General features: G+C 42.3%; 1 protein-coding gene across 14 annotated transcripts in view; it reads right to left on the minus strand.

Annotated features, from left to right (window-relative positions):
* The window catches only part of CCDC141 (coiled-coil domain containing 141), a 147,789-nt gene that overhangs the window by 99,232 nt on the left and 30,572 nt on the right, over positions 1-17,985 (minus strand). For 12 of the 14 annotated variants that reach the window (XR_010591332.1, XR_010591331.1, XM_065560825.1 and 9 more), the window contains 2 exons: positions 17,422-17,530; positions 10,599-10,852 (listed from right to left, as the gene is read on the minus strand). Coding sequence is in view for 12 of the 14 variants with exons in the window: in XM_065560825.1 (XP_065416897.1) it covers positions 10,599-10,852; positions 17,422-17,530 (363 nt within the window). In the remaining 2 variants the exon portion in view is untranslated. Of the gene's footprint in view, positions 1-8,580; positions 8,744-10,598; positions 10,853-17,421; positions 17,531-17,985 lie in introns of those variants that run through there. The other 2 variants (XM_065560833.1, XM_065560831.1) reach the window with 1 other exon arrangement.

A 17,985-nucleotide genomic window follows, 5' to 3' on the forward strand; every position in this document is an offset into this window, starting at 1 on the left:
AAATGTCTAGGTTTGTCTCCAACCTGCCAGTGTTGAAACTCAGTGTTTTTCCTTCACTCTAGCGGGCAGCAGAAGCAGCAGAGACCATAGGGGACACAGCTTTTGGAAAATCAGAAAAGAGCCTATCAGGAGCATACGTAGATTGTTTAGACAGTTCTTCCATAAATCCAAGCAGTTCTGGTGCATTAGTCACTGTTGGAGATTCCCAATTATACTTGTGCATGCTGACATTGATGGTTTGCTCAGCTCATACTGTGCCTGGTACTAAAAATGGAAACCCGTGCCTATATTTGAAAACAGCTTCCAAACACAGCTATGGCCCCAAACTGTATCATGAAGACAATAGTGGTCAAATCACTCCCCCAGTCTTGCATGCTGAACATCTTTCAGTAAAAAAGAACATACAGCTATTAACCAAGCCCACCGTGTAAAGATCAACAGGAGAAAAAAGTGGGTTTACATTCATTCAGGTAAAGATCCCTCAACAGAACCTTTAAATGACTGCACTGCCATCGTTATTTTTACATCAATTAAATTGCTAGTAAATGAATTCCAGCACCAAGAGGTGACAGGGCTGTTAGTTCTACCTTCTTAACGACACAACTGATAACTACCGTTAGTTAATATTTTTCCTTTAAAAAGAAGGATCATTTCCCTTCTGTGTGTCTGCATGGACTGCAGATGAGGGTGTGTTATGCTGTCCCACAAATCTGACTTAGCTCTTATCTCTGCCCTTGACACAACCTTTTACCAAGGGACCATGAATAGCTTAAGTTAAATTTATTTGTTTGTCTCATGTATGCATTACTGGCACAATTGAGAAAAATTACATTAATAAATCTTCTTGCCGAGAAAATTAATTATGCACAAAATAGCCCAATCTGTCTCTGATTTTCATTAATGAAAGAGATTATCAGCAAAATAAGATGCTGCGGTATCTGAAAAGGAAGGATAGCTCTTTAAATGTAAAACAAGGTACATTTTTACATATTGACATACTGATAAAGAAAAACATGTTATGATTATGCTTATCAGACCGTCACATTCGAATTCAAGGCAGAACGAAGGTGTTGCATTTTTAGTTCTTCGGGGCAAGGAAATATATATTGTAATCTTTACATTTGCTTAGTTTCTCTTTCAAAACCAGATCAGGGAGACTTCTGTGCTTTATACTTATCCTTTAAAAAGAACACAGGCAGTATTAGGGGTAAAAATCTACTCTCACATCTTCACAGCAGGCTTGACTCCAACATGCGGCTCTCCCTATGTCTCCCAAACTTCCATTAGCGTCAATGAGAGTTCAATAGGCTGCTCTCCTTATATGTGTAGAACTCCACTTGACATTAATGGGAGTTCAGCACACACAGGGAGAGCAAAATATTAGGCTTCAGTACTTAAAAATGCATATGCATAAGTCTAAAAAAAGATACTTTGTCATAAAATTTCTACCAGTTAATTTTCCAGAGTATTTACTGTTCCATAATTGTGCATGAATGTTACGTAAGGTGCCAGACTGATGCCTTACAGGTCCATAGTTAGAACAGTATTGCAAGGACCTGACTCTGCCTGCTAGTCTGCATCAACCTTGGACCACAGCTGGGCATGAGAAGGCAGGTAGTTGAATAAACATTCTATCTGAGCTAAAGCCCGTCTCCTCAAGCTATCACCAGTAGGTAGGTTGCCAGTAGATATCAGCTGTAATGGTGGTATTTGTGATGTCAACGCCCATTCCACAGAAAATGGACACACACACACACACACACACACCCCCACACCAAACAGCAACCAGATTAAAGTGACCCGACGTCCTGATATTATCGGGATCATCCCAATATTATCAGGATCGTCCCAATATTAGGGGCTTTGTCTTATATAGACACCCCTTACAGTCTATTACCCCCTCTCCTGTACCAATTTTCCACACTTGTTATCTGGTCACCCTAAACCAGATAGTAAAGATTTTCCGGATGTTCCCAAACTGGGCTGGATTCAACTTGGCACTCTAAGTGAAAGATAATTGTCCATTAATGTTTAAGGCAACTAGAAATCTGTGGTAAGTTTGACCAAATTTGCATTTCCCTCCACCCCACCCTTGGTCTTGGAGAGATTCTGCAGTATGGTTTTAAAGCAAATTCATTCAAAGTATTTTCCCCTTCTTTACCCAATGTAAGATAGCAAAGTATTTTGCAGAGATTCTTCTGTTTTGCACCCCTCTCTCTGCTTGTAAGTTATTGAAATACCTGAATAAAGCTGGGATGACCATGTAGTTGATGAAAGCATCACAGCTAGGAGTACTAACTCCTGGTACTTCCAAGCTTTGAAGAAGGATTTAGAGAAGGACTCTTCTTCTTGGAAAGTGTACTTTGCAATATGATACATTTCCAACCGACTTGGCTAAATTTGTTTTGAAACTTCAGTTGTAGCCATTGAGAATTTATCACAGATACTGAGAATTGAAATAACATTACTTTTTAAGGTGTGTTCTTTTGCTGGACAGTTTCCTGGTGATATAGACAAAGTAGCAGCCAAAGCAGAATTGAGCAGCATCATGCCTCTCAAGTGTTAGACGATATTTCATGATTTTCATAGTAATAGCTCTGGCCTCTTATTTAGCAGTTTCTCTTTTAAGTATCTTGGTTGAAAAGGGGGATTTGTTCCAAGCTATCATTCTATAGCCACAGGCTGGAAAGAGAACACTTCCGTAGGAACACAGGATTTTTCATACAGGATAGTAATCCATCTAGCCACGATGTTACCAATAAATCCAGTATTGCCTCTGGTAATTATAATACTTGATGTTTCAGAATTAGGTTAGCAGCTCCCTAGAGTACCTCACCAGTTGTAAAATGTTTTACTTGGAGGATCATATGCACACTATGCAAAAAAAGGTAGAGCTGGTTTTGATGTACAAGGTACATAACCCTGCAGAATCAATATTCTAGGCAGAGCTGGAGTGCATAGCCCTGCCTACAGTTAATGTTGCCCAACACTTTCCATTAACTTTAAACATTCAGACTGAAATTTTCCATGATGAATGCCTGCCTCAGCTGAATTTTTAGGAAACTTTCAGTTTAAAGGGCTTAGCTATTTCTGAGGGTTTGTCTAGATCATTTTTGTGTTGTTTTGTTTTGTTTTGGTGGATTAGGTCTGGGTGCACTAACAATTGCAGAATAACACTATGTACACTAAGTCCACTGGATCCCCCTTGTCCACATGTTTGTTGACCCCTTCAAAGAATGCTAATAGATGAGTAAGACACGATTTCCCTTTACAGAAACCATGTTGACTATTGCTCAACAGTTTATGTTTTTCTATGTGTCAGACAATTTTATTCTTAATTAGTCGAAACAATAGTTAAGAATAAAATTGTCCGACACATAGAAAAACAAACTGTTGAGCAATAATCAACATGGTTTCTGTAAAGGGAAATCGTGTCTTACTAATCTATTAGAATTCTTTGAAGGGGTCAACAAACATGTGGACAGGGGGGATCCAGTGGACATAGTGTACTTAGATTTCCAGAAAGCCTTTGACAAGGTCCCTCACCAAAGGCTCTTATGTAAATTTAAGCTGCCATGGGATAAAAGGGAAGGTGCTTTCATGGATTGAGAACTAGTTAAAAGACAGGGAACAAAGGGTAGGAATTAATGGTAAATTCTCAGAATGGAGAGGGGTAACTAGTGGTGTTCCCCAAGGGTCAGTCCTCGGACCGATCCTATTCTACGTATTCATAAATGATCTGGAGAAAGGGGTAAACAGTGAGGTGGCACAGTTTGCAGATGATACTAAACTGCTAAAGATAGTTAAGACCAAAGCAGACTGTGAAGAACTTCAAAAAGATGTCACAAAACTAAGTGATTGGGCAACAAAATGGCAAATGAAATGTAATGTGGATAAATGTAAAGTAATGCACATTGGAAAAAAATAACCCCAACTATACATACAATATGATGGGGGCTAATTTAGCTACAACAAGTCAGGAAAAAGATCTTGGAGTCATCGTGGATAGTTCTCTGAAAATGTCCACGCAGTGTGCAGAGGCGGTCAAAAAAGCAAACAGGATGTTAGGAATCATTAAAAAGGGGATAGAGAATAAGATTGAGAATATATTATTGCCCTTATATAAAGCAATGGCACGCCCTCATCTCGAATACTGCGTACAGATGTGGTCTCCTCATCTCCAAAAAGATAAACTGGCACTAGAAAAGGTTCAGAAAAGGGCAACTAAAATGATTAAGGGTTTTGAACGGGTCCCATATGAGGAGAGATTAAAGAGGCTAGGACTCTTCAGCTTGGAAAAGAGGAGACTAAGGGAGAATATGATAGAGGTATATAAAATCATGAGTGATGTGGAGAAAGTGGATAAGGAAAATTTATTTACTTATTCCCATAATACAAGAACTAGGGGTCATCAAATGAAATTAATAGGCAGCAGGTTTAAAACAAATAAAAGGAAGTTCTTCTTCACGCAGCGCACAGTCAACTTGTGGAACTCCTTACCTGAGGAGGTTGTGAAGGCTAGGACTAAAACAGAGTTTAAAAGAGAACTGGATAAATTCATGGTGGTTAAGTCCATTAATGGCTATTAGCCAGGACGGGTAAGGAATGGTGTCCCTAGCCTCTGTCTGTCAGAGGGTGGAGATGGATGGCAGGAGAGAGATCACTTGATCATTGCCTGTTAGGTTCACTCCCTCTGGGGCACCTGGCATTGGCCACTGTCAGTAGACAGGATACTGGGCTAGATGGACCTTTGGTCTGACCTGGTACGGCCTTTCTTATGTTCTAACAATTCCAAGATAATTGCGTCCACATGGTTGCTTTTACCTACTTCTCACTGAATCAGTGTGTACACCTGGTACACCTGGCTTTTGTTTTGTTTTGTTTTGAGTAAGCACTAGGCATTCTTGGCTGGAATCCCATGGTGTACTGTCCCACTATTGGGCTTTATGCATTTTTGGTTTTGTTTTGTTTTTTGTTTTTTGTTTGTTTTTTTGGTGGTGCACTGTCAGATACCTACTGCAAGCTCCCAGAATTCTGGGACTTAGGGTCACAGTAGCAAATTCTCATGATTCCTCTCCGGTGATCTTATAATTCACTTATCTTTTGCAAGTCAGGGCCAATTTCAAAACTGCTATCAGCCAGCATGGAGGGAACTCTGCTTTGTGCCATGGTCCAGGCACTCGTTAATACACAGAGGTAGCTGCACATGTATATGCGATCACATACCTGGGTCATTTTGGAAGCCATCTACTGCACTGTCAACCTAATTTCATTAAAGGAGGAGGAAGAAATCAAGCAGCTAATTGTGGAAAAACTTTTCCTGGAGCAGCTTCACTTGACCGAGTGCCATTTCTGGACTCATGAAAGCAGCATTGACTGGTGGAAATGAATAGTGATGACCTGCAGTGGAGGAAGAATTTCTGGGCGATAAAGGGCACTTTCCTAGAGATCTACACTGAACTCATCCTTCAGGATACCAACATGAGAGCTTCTGTCAGTGGAGAAGCATGTGGCCATCACCATTTGGAAACTTGCCAACTCAGATTGCTACCGGTCAGTAGGCAAGCAATTTGGTGTTGGTAGATCAACTGTCCAGGCTGTTGTCATGGAGCAGTGTGCTGCTACAAAGGTGCTGCTAGCATGGGTCAACGTTTGCCAAAGCACAGGAGGCTATTGGTAGATTTGCACAGCTGGAATTTCTGAATTGTATTGGAGCCATTGATGAAACCCATGTGCCTATTCTTTACTCACACCTCAGGCCTCAGAGTTCATCAGCAGAAAGGGGTGCATCTCCATGGAGCTCTAAGGTCTAGATTCTAGGCCCTAGAAGATTCATCAGTGTTAATGTGGGGTGGTCTTGAAAAGGTCCAAGTTGCTAGGATCTTTTGAAACTCACATCTGTTGTCTTTAATGAAATATGGAAAATTTGCTCCCATGGCTACTATGGATATAAGTGGTACTGTCATTCCTTCTGTCATTCTATGAGACACAGCTTACTGTCTGCTTCCCTGGCTTATGAAGCCATTTACTGGACACTTGGACAAGAGGAAGGACCTGTTCAACTACAGACCCTGAGCAGCTGTAGAATGACAGTGGAGTATGCATTTTTAAGGGAGATGGAGTTGTCTCATGATGAGGCTGGAGGCTGCTGAGAAATATCTACCTGATGGGATACCTTCTTGCTGTATTTTGCCCAACTTCTGTGAGAGCAAGGGCGAGAGCCTCATCAGTTGGTAGAGGGCAGAAGTGCAGAGACTTGCTGAATGCTGTGATCAGCCAGAAAGGCTTCCTCTGAAAACTGCAGCAAATCATCAGGGCCATAGGATCAGGATCCCCCATGCTCCTACTTTGAGGCTAAAAGCTGAAATGTGGCAATGTAATTTAATTACACATTGTACTTGGATTTCTTTACTCTATGTGTATGAATTTAGTGAAACAGAAGTGTATTTTGCTTTTTAAAAATGCTTTGTGCAATGATTTTTGGAGAGGACATTTTATTTGGTCTCTGGGACGTGTATTTTATGAAACTCTGGTGCATCTTGTCAAAAATAACCTGTATTGATTAAATCATGCCAATATAAAAATCATGGATTGAACAAAACTGTGCAAACTTTTATCCATTGTTACATAAACTAGTGCAAACGTTAGACAAGATTACAGTGAAGATGTGGACCCATGCCATACAGTGTGGAGTACACATATATGTGCTGTACTGCTCACAAGCATGTGTACATGCAGGATTTCTGACTGTTGCCTCTGTACGGAATGGTGCCAGAAGAAACTATAATTTGTTATTGTAGGGATGAAGGAGGGATCCCAGAATTCACTGTCTTCAGAGAACTACCTGTAGCAGGAGAATTAAGAATGTACTGCTGCTCCCAATATCCATTGTTCTCCATAGGCTACAGGACATGGCATGACTGGACATACTATGTCAAAACAACGGTCCATCTAGCCCAGTATCCTATCTTCTGACAGTGGCCGGTGCCAGATGCTTCAGGGGGAATGAACAGAACAAGGCACTTGGGGTTGTGGTGCTATGGCAGAACATTGTCCCAAAATGTTCTTCATCAAGACAGTCTGGTTTTGCATTGGCTTCAGGAGCTGTTTCTGCCTGTCCATGTCATGCTTGATGGGGTCTCTTGCCAATTCTCTGTTCTTCCGCCTCTACACAAGGAGAACTTCCCTCCACTCCTCTCTTTTTATCCCTCTTCTAGGATGCTGTCTCAAGGTACCCAAACATTTCATCTTTGGTCTTCCTTTTCCTGCCCTGGAGATTAGTCAGGCACTCTGCAGTTAATAAGGGTTCTGTTCTTAGTGGCTGCAGGGTGTCACGTACAGAAGCCAGGGTAGCTGACAAACAGAAAAAGCAGTTACTGAAGTAATTCAGGTCTCCAGGGCAGCAATGATGAAATTACTCTTTCCTCAGTTTTGGAATGCCATTCCCATAGTCTCTTCCCAGTCTAGGGGCAACTTGCAAATGTTAAGACATTTCCACATTACTTCCTCTTTGCCTAGGAACCCTGTTCTAATCCAAGGCTGCTGGTATGGTGTATGGCTGGTGACTGGCAGCAGGGTTTGGAGGTTTGGGCTTGGACTTCACCTGAGTTAGGCAGAAGGATTTGGGGGGTTAGATGGGCTGGAGGGCTTAGAAGGTAGGTGGGTGGGTGAGGGTTTGCAGGAGGGCAGGTTAGTAATTGCATGGGCAACTCTGCAGGCAGTCCTTACATTGGAAGATGTTCCTCTGATCTGAGTCACCAAGAAGCAGTGAAGTGGCTTATTCAAAAGGGCAACAGGCAGACGGAAGATATGCAGTGATGTTATTCACGAGAATGGTCCCTCCAGAAGTGCTGCAGGACGGGAAGGGCCACTCTACCTACAAAGGTAGCCCTGAGAAGGCTGCTGTGTCTTGCAGTGTTTGTGCCAAAATACAGCATTATCTTTGCCTTAAATTCTGTTTTCTGTTACCTGCACTCGATACACAAAATGCACTGCTAAATAAGTACCGCTCTACTGTATGTTCTGAACCTGAGGGCTTAATGATGTTGAGTCTGATTACAACTAGCTGAGTGCCTTACAATCGCTGTGATTTAGTGTCTCTGTTTTGGGGAAATATACCTCATAAAATGCTAAGACAGTGGAAAGCTCAGGGCATTGTGAAAAACAGTATTTTTATACCGTATTTTTTCTGAAACTGATGTTTCAGTAAACATGGCTACACTACAATGTTGTTTTACAAAACTACTGTGGCACCACTGGTTTAATCAAGGCAATGGGGACAAAATGGTCCACTCACCTGTGGTGGTTCATGGGGAATGGAAGGGAGGTTGTGGGGGGTAGATGCGAGCATGGTAGTGGGCAGTGGGAAATGAAAATATCAGGGAACCAATCCCTGCAAAGCTGGAATTCCCCATGTGGCCACCGTCTTCAGCATGCTGGGAGCCGGGGTAAAGCTGAGCAGGCTCGGAAAGGCTCCTAGCTCACATTTGCCCAAAATGGCCATGTCCGTCAGGCACTTGGGCCAAGCATTTGCTAAAATGACTTCTACAGTTTTATAGTAAGGTAGCACAGAATACTTACTGGCAGAGGTCCCCTTCTCAGCACTATCATGCTGGGAGTCCATCTGGGTTTCAGATGCTGCCTGTTTCTCTGGGTCTGGCTCCGGCTCTTAGATTTCCCCTGGCCTTCAGGGGAAATCTCCTCATCAGAGTCCTGGTCGGGGTCCTCTTTGATGCTTTCAGCACTTTCCAGAACATACTGGGGCTCGGTGGTGGCCTTCCTGACAAAAATCCAATCCAGCTCCTCAAAGTAATGGAGCACTGACAGAAGTCCTGTTTCTGCCCTTGGTCTTTTTTATAAGCCTGCCAAAGGTCCTTTCCTTTGCAATAGCATGGAGCTGTGTCCTGAGAGTGACCTCTCTTGGTCATATACTTTGCTATATGCTCATGTACTTTTGCATTATGGCAGCTGCTGTTAAGACAGGAGTGGACCATCTCCTCACCCCAGATAGCAAGGAAATCCATGACTTCTGCACCGCAGCACCACCAGACATGGCTGCTATAATGCTGATTACACTGAAAAGGATATACAGCTCCAGTACCATGTAATTGCAAATAGGGACCTCCTAGTTGTGTGCCAGCATTTAAATAGGGCGGTGACATCTGGCCAACCTGACCCCAGAGCACTAGAGGGCACACAGGTAAACAGACAGGGCAGTCCTAGTGTGAAGCAATGCAGAGTGGGATACAAGTAGGAGGACTGAAAAGTTAATCTGAAATACAGATGCTTCTTTTTTCTGCACAAATTCATTCTGAAATGAACCTAATCCATTTTCAAAGTGGATTATCCAATTCATATTAATTGGCCACTTGATTCAGAAAGAGAGTCACATTGGGTGAATGTGAGCCCATTTTAACTGGAAAAAACTGCAGTTAGTGTGAAATAAACCCCACTGTGTAGACAGGCCCAGGGAACAAGATTCAGGAAAAATACTTTTTTTGTCCATGTTTAAAAGAAAAGTCTTAACTGTTTTACTGAGAAGCTCTATCACCTCTGTGCTTTGGAGAAAGGGTTTGCAATTTGGCAGGGAGCTTGCTCTGGTATCAGGATGTGTTGTTTGCTTTTCCTATGAAAATTCACCCAAATTTGACCAAGTTCCAAGCCTTTAAAAAACTCTGCTTGCAGAATACTCAGTAGAGACTTGTTAGAGTTTGGCAGCCACATTGCCCAAAGATTCCATCCTCACTGAGCGAACTCCACCCCAGGGATGCAGGAGTTGAGCAGGACTTGGCCCTGCCTAATTTGAATGCAGAGGGGTGGGAGGATAGAAACAGAACGGGGGAGGAAGCCGAGGAGGCAGGATGAGCAGAAAGGAAGTGGCTTGGGTGTATATAGACACAGAGGGGGAGGAGGGCAAGAACTGGGGTGGTGGGGGAGGAAGTTGGATAAGAGCAGAGGGGGATGGAAATAGGAGCTGGAGGCGGTTGACTGCAAGAGAAGGGAAAGGGACAGGCAGCGTGCACAGAGACAGGAGAGTACCACTAGAACACATTCCCCTCCAGAAGCTGGCACTGAATTGAGGAGTCCCAAGTTTTCTGTATTCCTCTGCTTTTAGCAAATAGCTGTGAAACCACTGGCAAAGTCTCTCTCTCTCTCCTTCTATTGATTGATCCACAAAGAAGATGACAGTCTACTGTAGTCACCAGTTGCTCCATTAACTCATGATATAGAGGTAAGTGCAGTGAAGCTAATGGTCTGAACCCTGCGGATAACCCATGTGTATAGGGGTCACTATGATTCCACATGATAGGATTTCTGTGGGGGAGTTCAGTTTTTTTTAAACTTAGAAAATTATATTTAAAAAAAAAAACTACATTAAAAGAACATTTAGGTTGCAAAATCAAGCAGCCAAAAAAGTTAGGAAAGGCCAGAAATAAGGTTGTGTAGGGAGACATGCTTAAAATATAAATCAAAGTAAACAAATCAGTGAGGCAAACTATCATCCAAATACACTGGAACCCCTTCTCCTGTAACTCTCCCCACAACATATAACAGTTTCCTGATTTTACTGTGGCTAGCCTAAGTGTTGTATATCATACCTGGTTTTCTTGGTGATGCCAATGACAAATTTGCAGAACCTGCTCTAGTCCTTGGCATTGCTGTTTCAGATATTTGTCCAGTTGCCTTCTCCTGTCTTGCAGCAGTTCAAGGAGACTGCCAATTTTCAAGCAGCTGCTGTGGGCTCCTTGAATCAACTCAGGGTTTACATTAGGCCCAGCAGATTTGAATTCTTCTATGAATTCAGTCAGCTCATGGCTTTTGTTTAAAAGGGCCAGTGACTTTTCCAAGAGCTCTGTAAGAATAAGATTACACAGGAAAAAACATGCTAATTTTAATCAATACACTCAATCTATAAAGCATTCTTTTAGCATATTTAAATATATATATATTTAAACAGTGGAAAAATGGTACGAGATCAATATGGCTTCATCAAGAGCTCTTTAACTGAAAATCAAAAAGGAATCCTACAAAAAGAGGAATCATGCATAAATTGCTGACAATAAGTACAAACGGATAGTAAACGCATGTACAGACAAAATCAGAAAGGTGAAGACAAAAATGAGTTACACCTAGCCAGGGACATAAAAGGCAATAATAGGAGTGTAGCGGGGTGGTTACCCTGCTCCTGCCTGAGGGGTTTAAAACAGCCCTAGCAGAAGGCTGGGGCAAAGGGAAAAGCTACTGGGCTGACTGGGGAAGTAGCCACAGCTGGGCCATGCCCCAATCAGGCCCCAGCTGGCCTGTATAAAAAGGCTGGGAGTCCAAACAGTCTCTCTCTGCACTCAGAGAGAGAAGGGCCTGGCTACAGGGTACCTGAGTGGAGTAGGGCTGGGGAGCTCCAGCCTGGAAAGCCCCAGGCTATGGCCTTAGCATTGGGCCAAAGGTACTGGGGGTTGCAGAGGGCAGCCCAGAGGTAGGCCAAGGCAGCAGGTCCAAACCCAACCTTGCCTGTGATGAGTGGCCTATACTGCAGTTGACCCCAGGGAGCAGGGGCTTGATAGTGACTGGCAGTGGCCTGATACTGAGTTGGAGTTAGTGGGTGGGGGTTCCCCCGTGAGGGGAGACCCAGTGTGTGTGGGTACTGCCAGGGGGCAGCACCCAGAGCAAAGGGCACTGGGGTCCAGGAGGGACATGGGGTCTAGAGGACAGGCGGATCACCAGCCTGCAGGGGGTGCTCCAGGATGCTGGAAAAGCTAATTCCCAGAAGTGACTAGCAGGAGGTGCTGCAGGGGTGAGTCTGCTCCTCTACAAGGAGGTTCTATAAATACTTCAGGAACTAGAGAAAGATGAAGGAACATGTACTCTACTTAACAGGGAAAGAGAGCTAGTAACATATGATATCAAGAAGGGTGAGGCATTTAATGCCTGTTTTGCTTCAGTCTTCACTAAAAAGGTAAATTGTGACCAGATGATCAATACAATTAATATTAATAATAAGGGGGAAAAGAATAAAAGCCAAAATAGGGAAAGGATGTTTAGATAAGTTAGATGTATTCAAGTCAGCAGGGTCTGATAAAACTCACTGTAGGGGACCTAAGAAACTAGCTGAAGCAACCCTGGAACCACTGGCGATTATCTTTGATAACTCATGAAGGTGAGTTCCCAGGGGACTGGAGAAGGGCCCATATTTAAAAAGGAGAAAAAGGAAGACCCAGTGAATATTAGACCAGTTAGCGTAACTTTAATTGTGGGAAGATACTGGAACAAGCAATTTGTAAACACCTAAAGGATGGATAGGATGGTAAGTAACAGTCAACATGGATTTGTCAAGAACAAATCATGCCAAACCAACCTAATTTCCTCTTTGACAGGGTTACTGACCTAATGGATAGCAGTAGACGGGATATATCTTGATTTTAGTAAAGCTTTTGATATAGTCCTGCATTACATTTTTGTAAGCAAACTAAGGAAATGTGATCTAGAATAAATTAGATTGATAACTACTCTTAATGTATGGTTTTTCAATGGTTTGCTGTCAAACAGGGGTGTGTGTATCTGTCCTGGGTCTGGAACTACTAAATATTTTCAGTAACTACTTGGATAATGGAATGGAGAATATTATAAAATTTGTGGATGACGCGGGGCTTGGAGGGGTTGCTATCGATTTGGAGGATAGGATTAAAATGAAAAGTGATCTTGGCAAATTGGAGAATTGGTCTGAAATGAACAAGATGAAATTAAATAAAGACAAGTGCAAAATACTACACCCAGGAAGGAAAAAACAAATCCCCAACTACAAAATGGGTAATAACTAGTTAGGCTGAAAAGGATTTTGGGGTTAACAATGTGATGCAATTGCAAAAAAGCTAATATCATTCTGGGATGAATCCACGGGAGTATTCTATGTAAGACAAGGGAGGTAATTGTCCCACTCTTCTCAGCACTGGTGGGGCCCCAGCTGGAGTATTGTGTCCAGTTCTGAGCACAACACTTTAAGAAAGAAGTGAACAAACTGGAGAGTCCAGAGGAGAACAATAAAAGTAATCAAAGGTCTAGACAAACTGACCTATGAGGTCTTGAGAAAAAAAGATTTAGGGGGGACCTGATTGATAAGTCTTTAAATATGGATATGTCTATACTACAGCAGCACAGCTATGGTGCTACAGATGTGCTGCTGTGGTGTAGATGCTTCCTACATTGGTGGAAGGGGTTTTTCCATCAATGTAGGTAATCCACCTCTCCCACATGTAGTAGTTAAGTCAATGGAAGAATTCTTCCATCAACCTAGCTGTGTCTACAGCAGTGGCTAGGGTGACAGAAGAATTCTTCCTTTGACCTAGCTGTGTTTACAATGAGGGTTAGGTCAACCTAACTATCGCACAGGGTATGACATTTTTCACAGCCCTCAGTGATGTAGCTAGGTCGACATAAGTTGTAGGTGTAGACCAGGCCTATGTTAAGAGCTGTTATAAAAAGGATGGTGATCTTGTCCATTGAAGGTAGGATGAGAAGTAATCAGCTTAATCTACAAAAAGGGAGATTTAAGTTCTATATTAGAAACAAATTTCTAACTATAAGGATAGTTCAGAATTAGAACAAGCTTCCAAGGAGGTCATGGAATCCCCATCATTGGAGGTTTTTAAGAACAGGTTGAACAAACACTGGTCAGGGATCATCTAGGTATACTTGGTTCTGCCTCAGCTCAGGGAGCTCGGCTAGATGACCTCTTGAGGTCCATTCGAACCCTACATCCCCCTCTCTCTCTCAGCACTTTCTGGAAGTCACTGCCTTTTATTGCATTCATATGGGGGGTACATCTCTCTCTCTCTCTCTCTCTGTATATTTATTTTAGAATAAGAGAATGTGTGTATATGTACATACACCTCCCATATTAATGCAATAAAAGGTGATGACTTCCTGAAAGTGCACTTTGTAAAGTTTGTCTGTATTGAAATAGTCTTCCAAGAAACTTGAGGGAGGCCTCATAATTCGATTAGACAAAGCACTCGCAAACATATTGTGAGGAACAATGAGTTATTGATTCCATAGGTGACATTCTCTGTACTGACCTATGATATGAAAGCTGCCTGCAAACTCAACAGTGGCACTGCTTTCTCAAGGTTTAGTTCCTTTTATTTCATTTGGACTAAGAGGTTTCTGTAGACCACTGCAAAGCAGAATAACAACTGCCTATCTTGCTTTCTCTGTGGACCAGAAGCCTCTAGAAATTCTGATCTTCTGTACAAAACCCAAGTAAAGGCTTTGTATATAATAACTATACAGATGTTTGGGAAGGACAGAATCCTTCCTCTGATTGGGAGTACCTCTACTACCTAGCTCCAACTGCTATTATAATCCATATGTACTATTTGTAGCTGGAGTCGCTGCCCATCGATGCCCTCCACCAACACACATGGCAGGTTGGATCAGCATACTTCACTGACCCACTAGCTGCATTTCTTCTATTGTCCAGCAGCACAAGAACCCTTAGCAGACATTTCAATGAGGACAGGACTAGGGCTTTAGGTTTTTTGGAATAAAGGTATTTCCAGGAGGGATTTGAAGGAGAGAGTGATGTGGTGACTGAGCATGCAATAAGATGTGTAGATGAGCATTGGAAAAGTGCCTGCAGGGGTAGTTATGCATACAGCTTGTGAAAAGCAGAAAGCGAGACTTCAGAGCATGAACGGAGACAAGAGCAGAGAGACTGACAGAAGTCAGACTATGTAGGGCTTCAAATTCAAGCTTCCTGTCTTTGACTACGATGTAGTGCATATGGGGAAGCCAGCACGGGTTTGGAATGTGTCTGAACAAGGCCAAAGTGACAGGCTAAGTATTATGGAAATGATTTTGTCACTAATATGGGTGTATTTGAGGGGGGACTCGTTGAGAGTCCAGTTCCTCAGAGTAGAGGTGGTGAGAGAAATATGCGGGCATTTCCAAGGCCAATCATAGTTAGCTATGAAGAAGCTCCACTCTCTAGCTGAGCCCAAAGAACCTTCAATATACGCACTAGAACTGTCGGGAAACAAATTCCCATTCCAAGGAAAAATCCAAAAATTAAAAAAAATCAGGATTCTCCATTGAATGTAAATTCCAACATTTTATTTTGAAAACAGGTGAAATGACACTTTATTTTGAACTTTTCAAAATCTTTCTGAGACTCCCTGAGCTGTCTGGAGCCCCAGCAGTCCACTAAAAGGATTGCCCCAGTGTCTGGGAGTCTGGAAATTCTGGCAGGCCACCTGAGAGGCTACCAAGGATCTGTGAGCCTGTAAATTTGGGCTGCCAAGCCATCAGGAAACCTGCCTTGTTTCCATCTGTATTGCACTGAAATCATCACATACCTGTGGAATGTTTTGATTTAGGCCAATCAGCATTTTTCAACAGAAAGATGTTCATCAAAAAATTTCCAACCAACTCTAATAGACATCTGAACAAGTCTGAAACAATCCATCTAGCAGAGGACAGTAGTACACAAAACATTTATTACAAGATGACATCTTGCACAAGCTGTCCTGAGTCTGCTACTACTTTTGGATGAAGTGACCAACCCTTTGTTTCTTAGGAGGTTTCTCCATAAATGTTAGAATAAAAACTTGGAATTTAACAGGGATAATTCCAAAGCAAAGTTACTCATTTCCCCACCCCAATCAGGTGCGCTCCTGGCACATGGCTACGTTTACTTTTTAAACTTAAGAGACTCATCACCATAGCCTGGTAGCTCCAACACTTTGTAAAGAAGGCCGTTCTTTCCAGCAACTTTACTGCTGAGTAAGTAGGCTGTGCCTTTCTCATAGAGACAAATACAAACATGATTTTCATTAATGATGATTATCCATCCTCCAAATTCTTAGCACTTTGGAAAGATATAAACAAAGAAGAAAGGGAGCATTTGCTACCTCTTCTATCCCTATAGGTAAGAGGCTTGAGAAGGATGACTATCTTCCCTCTGGAAAACAATTTCATTTGATTGTTTCAATTATGGACCCTCTTTTCAGCAATGACAATCGGTCACTGCCAGATATTCCAAGCTAAAATTGCTGTGTGATGAGCACTTCAGTTCAATAAAGATTGAATTGGGACCACCAAGACGATATTAAAGTTACCTGAGCTCAATTCACTAAAGTCTCTTGAGTAGAATTGCATCTGATTCAGAGTGCCAGCATTTGAAGCAGCTAGATTTCTTATACAATGCAAAAATGTTCAAGTCGCTACTCTACAACTGAACAATCAACTGCAGTTTATATTTTCTGCCAGTTAGGTTTCCTATAACAGGTTTCCATTAACATTTAGTTAAAATTACATGGCTGGAGTGTATGGATTTGTGGGGGGAAAAACAGATTTATATGGGATTAGTCTTTTAAAATAGATTGCAATTGTACTTAGTTGTGCAAAGAGATTGATTCTGAGATGGTGGGAAGGCACCTGCCTCCCACTTTTAAAAGATTAGTATGTTGGCATGGCAGAAAATGCTTCACACAAAGATCTTGATTTTAAGATTAATGACCCATCTGCTGCATTTCTTGTAGAAATTTGTCTAGTATCATGAAGAAAACATAGATGTGCAAGTGAGAAGTACATGAGGTGAAGTGGGGTAGAGGACTTTATTTCCTGGCTGCCATCTGACTGCCTGTAACTTCACTTTAGGCTGTTAATGGAACCTCCCTGCACATGGGGACAAGACAATTCAGCAAGGGAGTTATACAGAGTGCAGCTCTACAAAGCCAGAAGCATACACCAGGGAAGCCAATACAGACAGCTGGAGTCTGAGGTTGTCTAGAGGCCAGCAGTAGCTCATTTCCCAGCCCACTCCACTCCTCTTGCCCCATACACTTCCAAAAGCTCAACTGTTATGTAGGAGGCTGCATATGTCAGACAGTACTCCCCCGTGTACACACACAAGAGGCTGGGGGATTGCTATGAGATATCAGCACCAATGCGTCATTCCCCACCTCAACCTTCTAGAAGAGCTCAATCCTGGGGCACAGGATTATAGCAGGCCAGCTGGTAGCCACCCAGAATGCTCCCCACCTCCACTTTCACCCCACAGGAAAGGGTAGCTGGATGAAGTAGTGTGGGGAAGTCAGGAGGGGAAAGAGTTAGAGGAGCCAGAGGAAGTAAGGGAAACAATAGGGAGGCAGCAGAGGGGAGAAGAGAGAGAGCAGGAACAGTTGTTTAGGGAACCATTATTAATTAACAATGCTTGTCAAATCCGTATTTAGCAGGTGTGACGTTGCCGAGCACTGAGCAATACTCACTCTGAGCTCTCTTTGCAATTAAAGAAATTACCATAGCAAACGTGATTTCATGAGAGAAGAATTTATTTGGGAAAACCAAAAATATCTTTCAAAGCCTAGAAATTCAACTGGCTAACTCTGTCTGTGAGCTATTGGCCAAAGAAAAAAATCCATTCCTTACCTTTTGTGTGATGCTCATGCTGATGAAGGAGCTTTTTCAAAGATTCAGTGTTCTCAAACTCCTGGGCATTCCGAAGGAAATCCTCCACTTGGTCTATTTTAATAGCAAACTAAATTAGGAATACAAAGAGAAAAAGCATAATACAACAATCCTTAGAGTACAGAATGTCACAGTACATCTAACCTATGCCTTTGGGGACAAATACTCAGACTAGCAAAGAAGGGTATCAAATATTTCTGGTGACTATCAATTACAACTTCCTAGTATACATTTTTTGGGAGCAGCTGTTTGTCCTCTGTTTTCATGAGGTTCAGATTTGAATCGATCCCTTGTCGTCTTGGATGTTTTCTGATGGGATTGTGATTAGTTTGTCTTTTTATGAGGCTTTGCTTCTCTCTTATGGTTTCTCTGCCTCCAGTCCATTGATAAAGTGCTCTTAAAGGTCCCCTATGAATTTTAAAGTGTGTTTTTGTTTTAAATCCCCCTAATCAGATATTGCATGAAGCTTCCCCCCTCACAATCAGATTTTATTCAAGGCTCCATTCCTTATCCTCTCTGGCATAT

The sequence above is a fragment of the Chrysemys picta genome, chromosome 11 (genome assembly GCF_011386835.1).
Source record: "Chrysemys picta bellii isolate R12L10 chromosome 11, ASM1138683v2, whole genome shotgun sequence".
Classification (NCBI taxonomy): domain Eukaryota; kingdom Metazoa; phylum Chordata; order Testudines; family Emydidae; genus Chrysemys; species Chrysemys picta.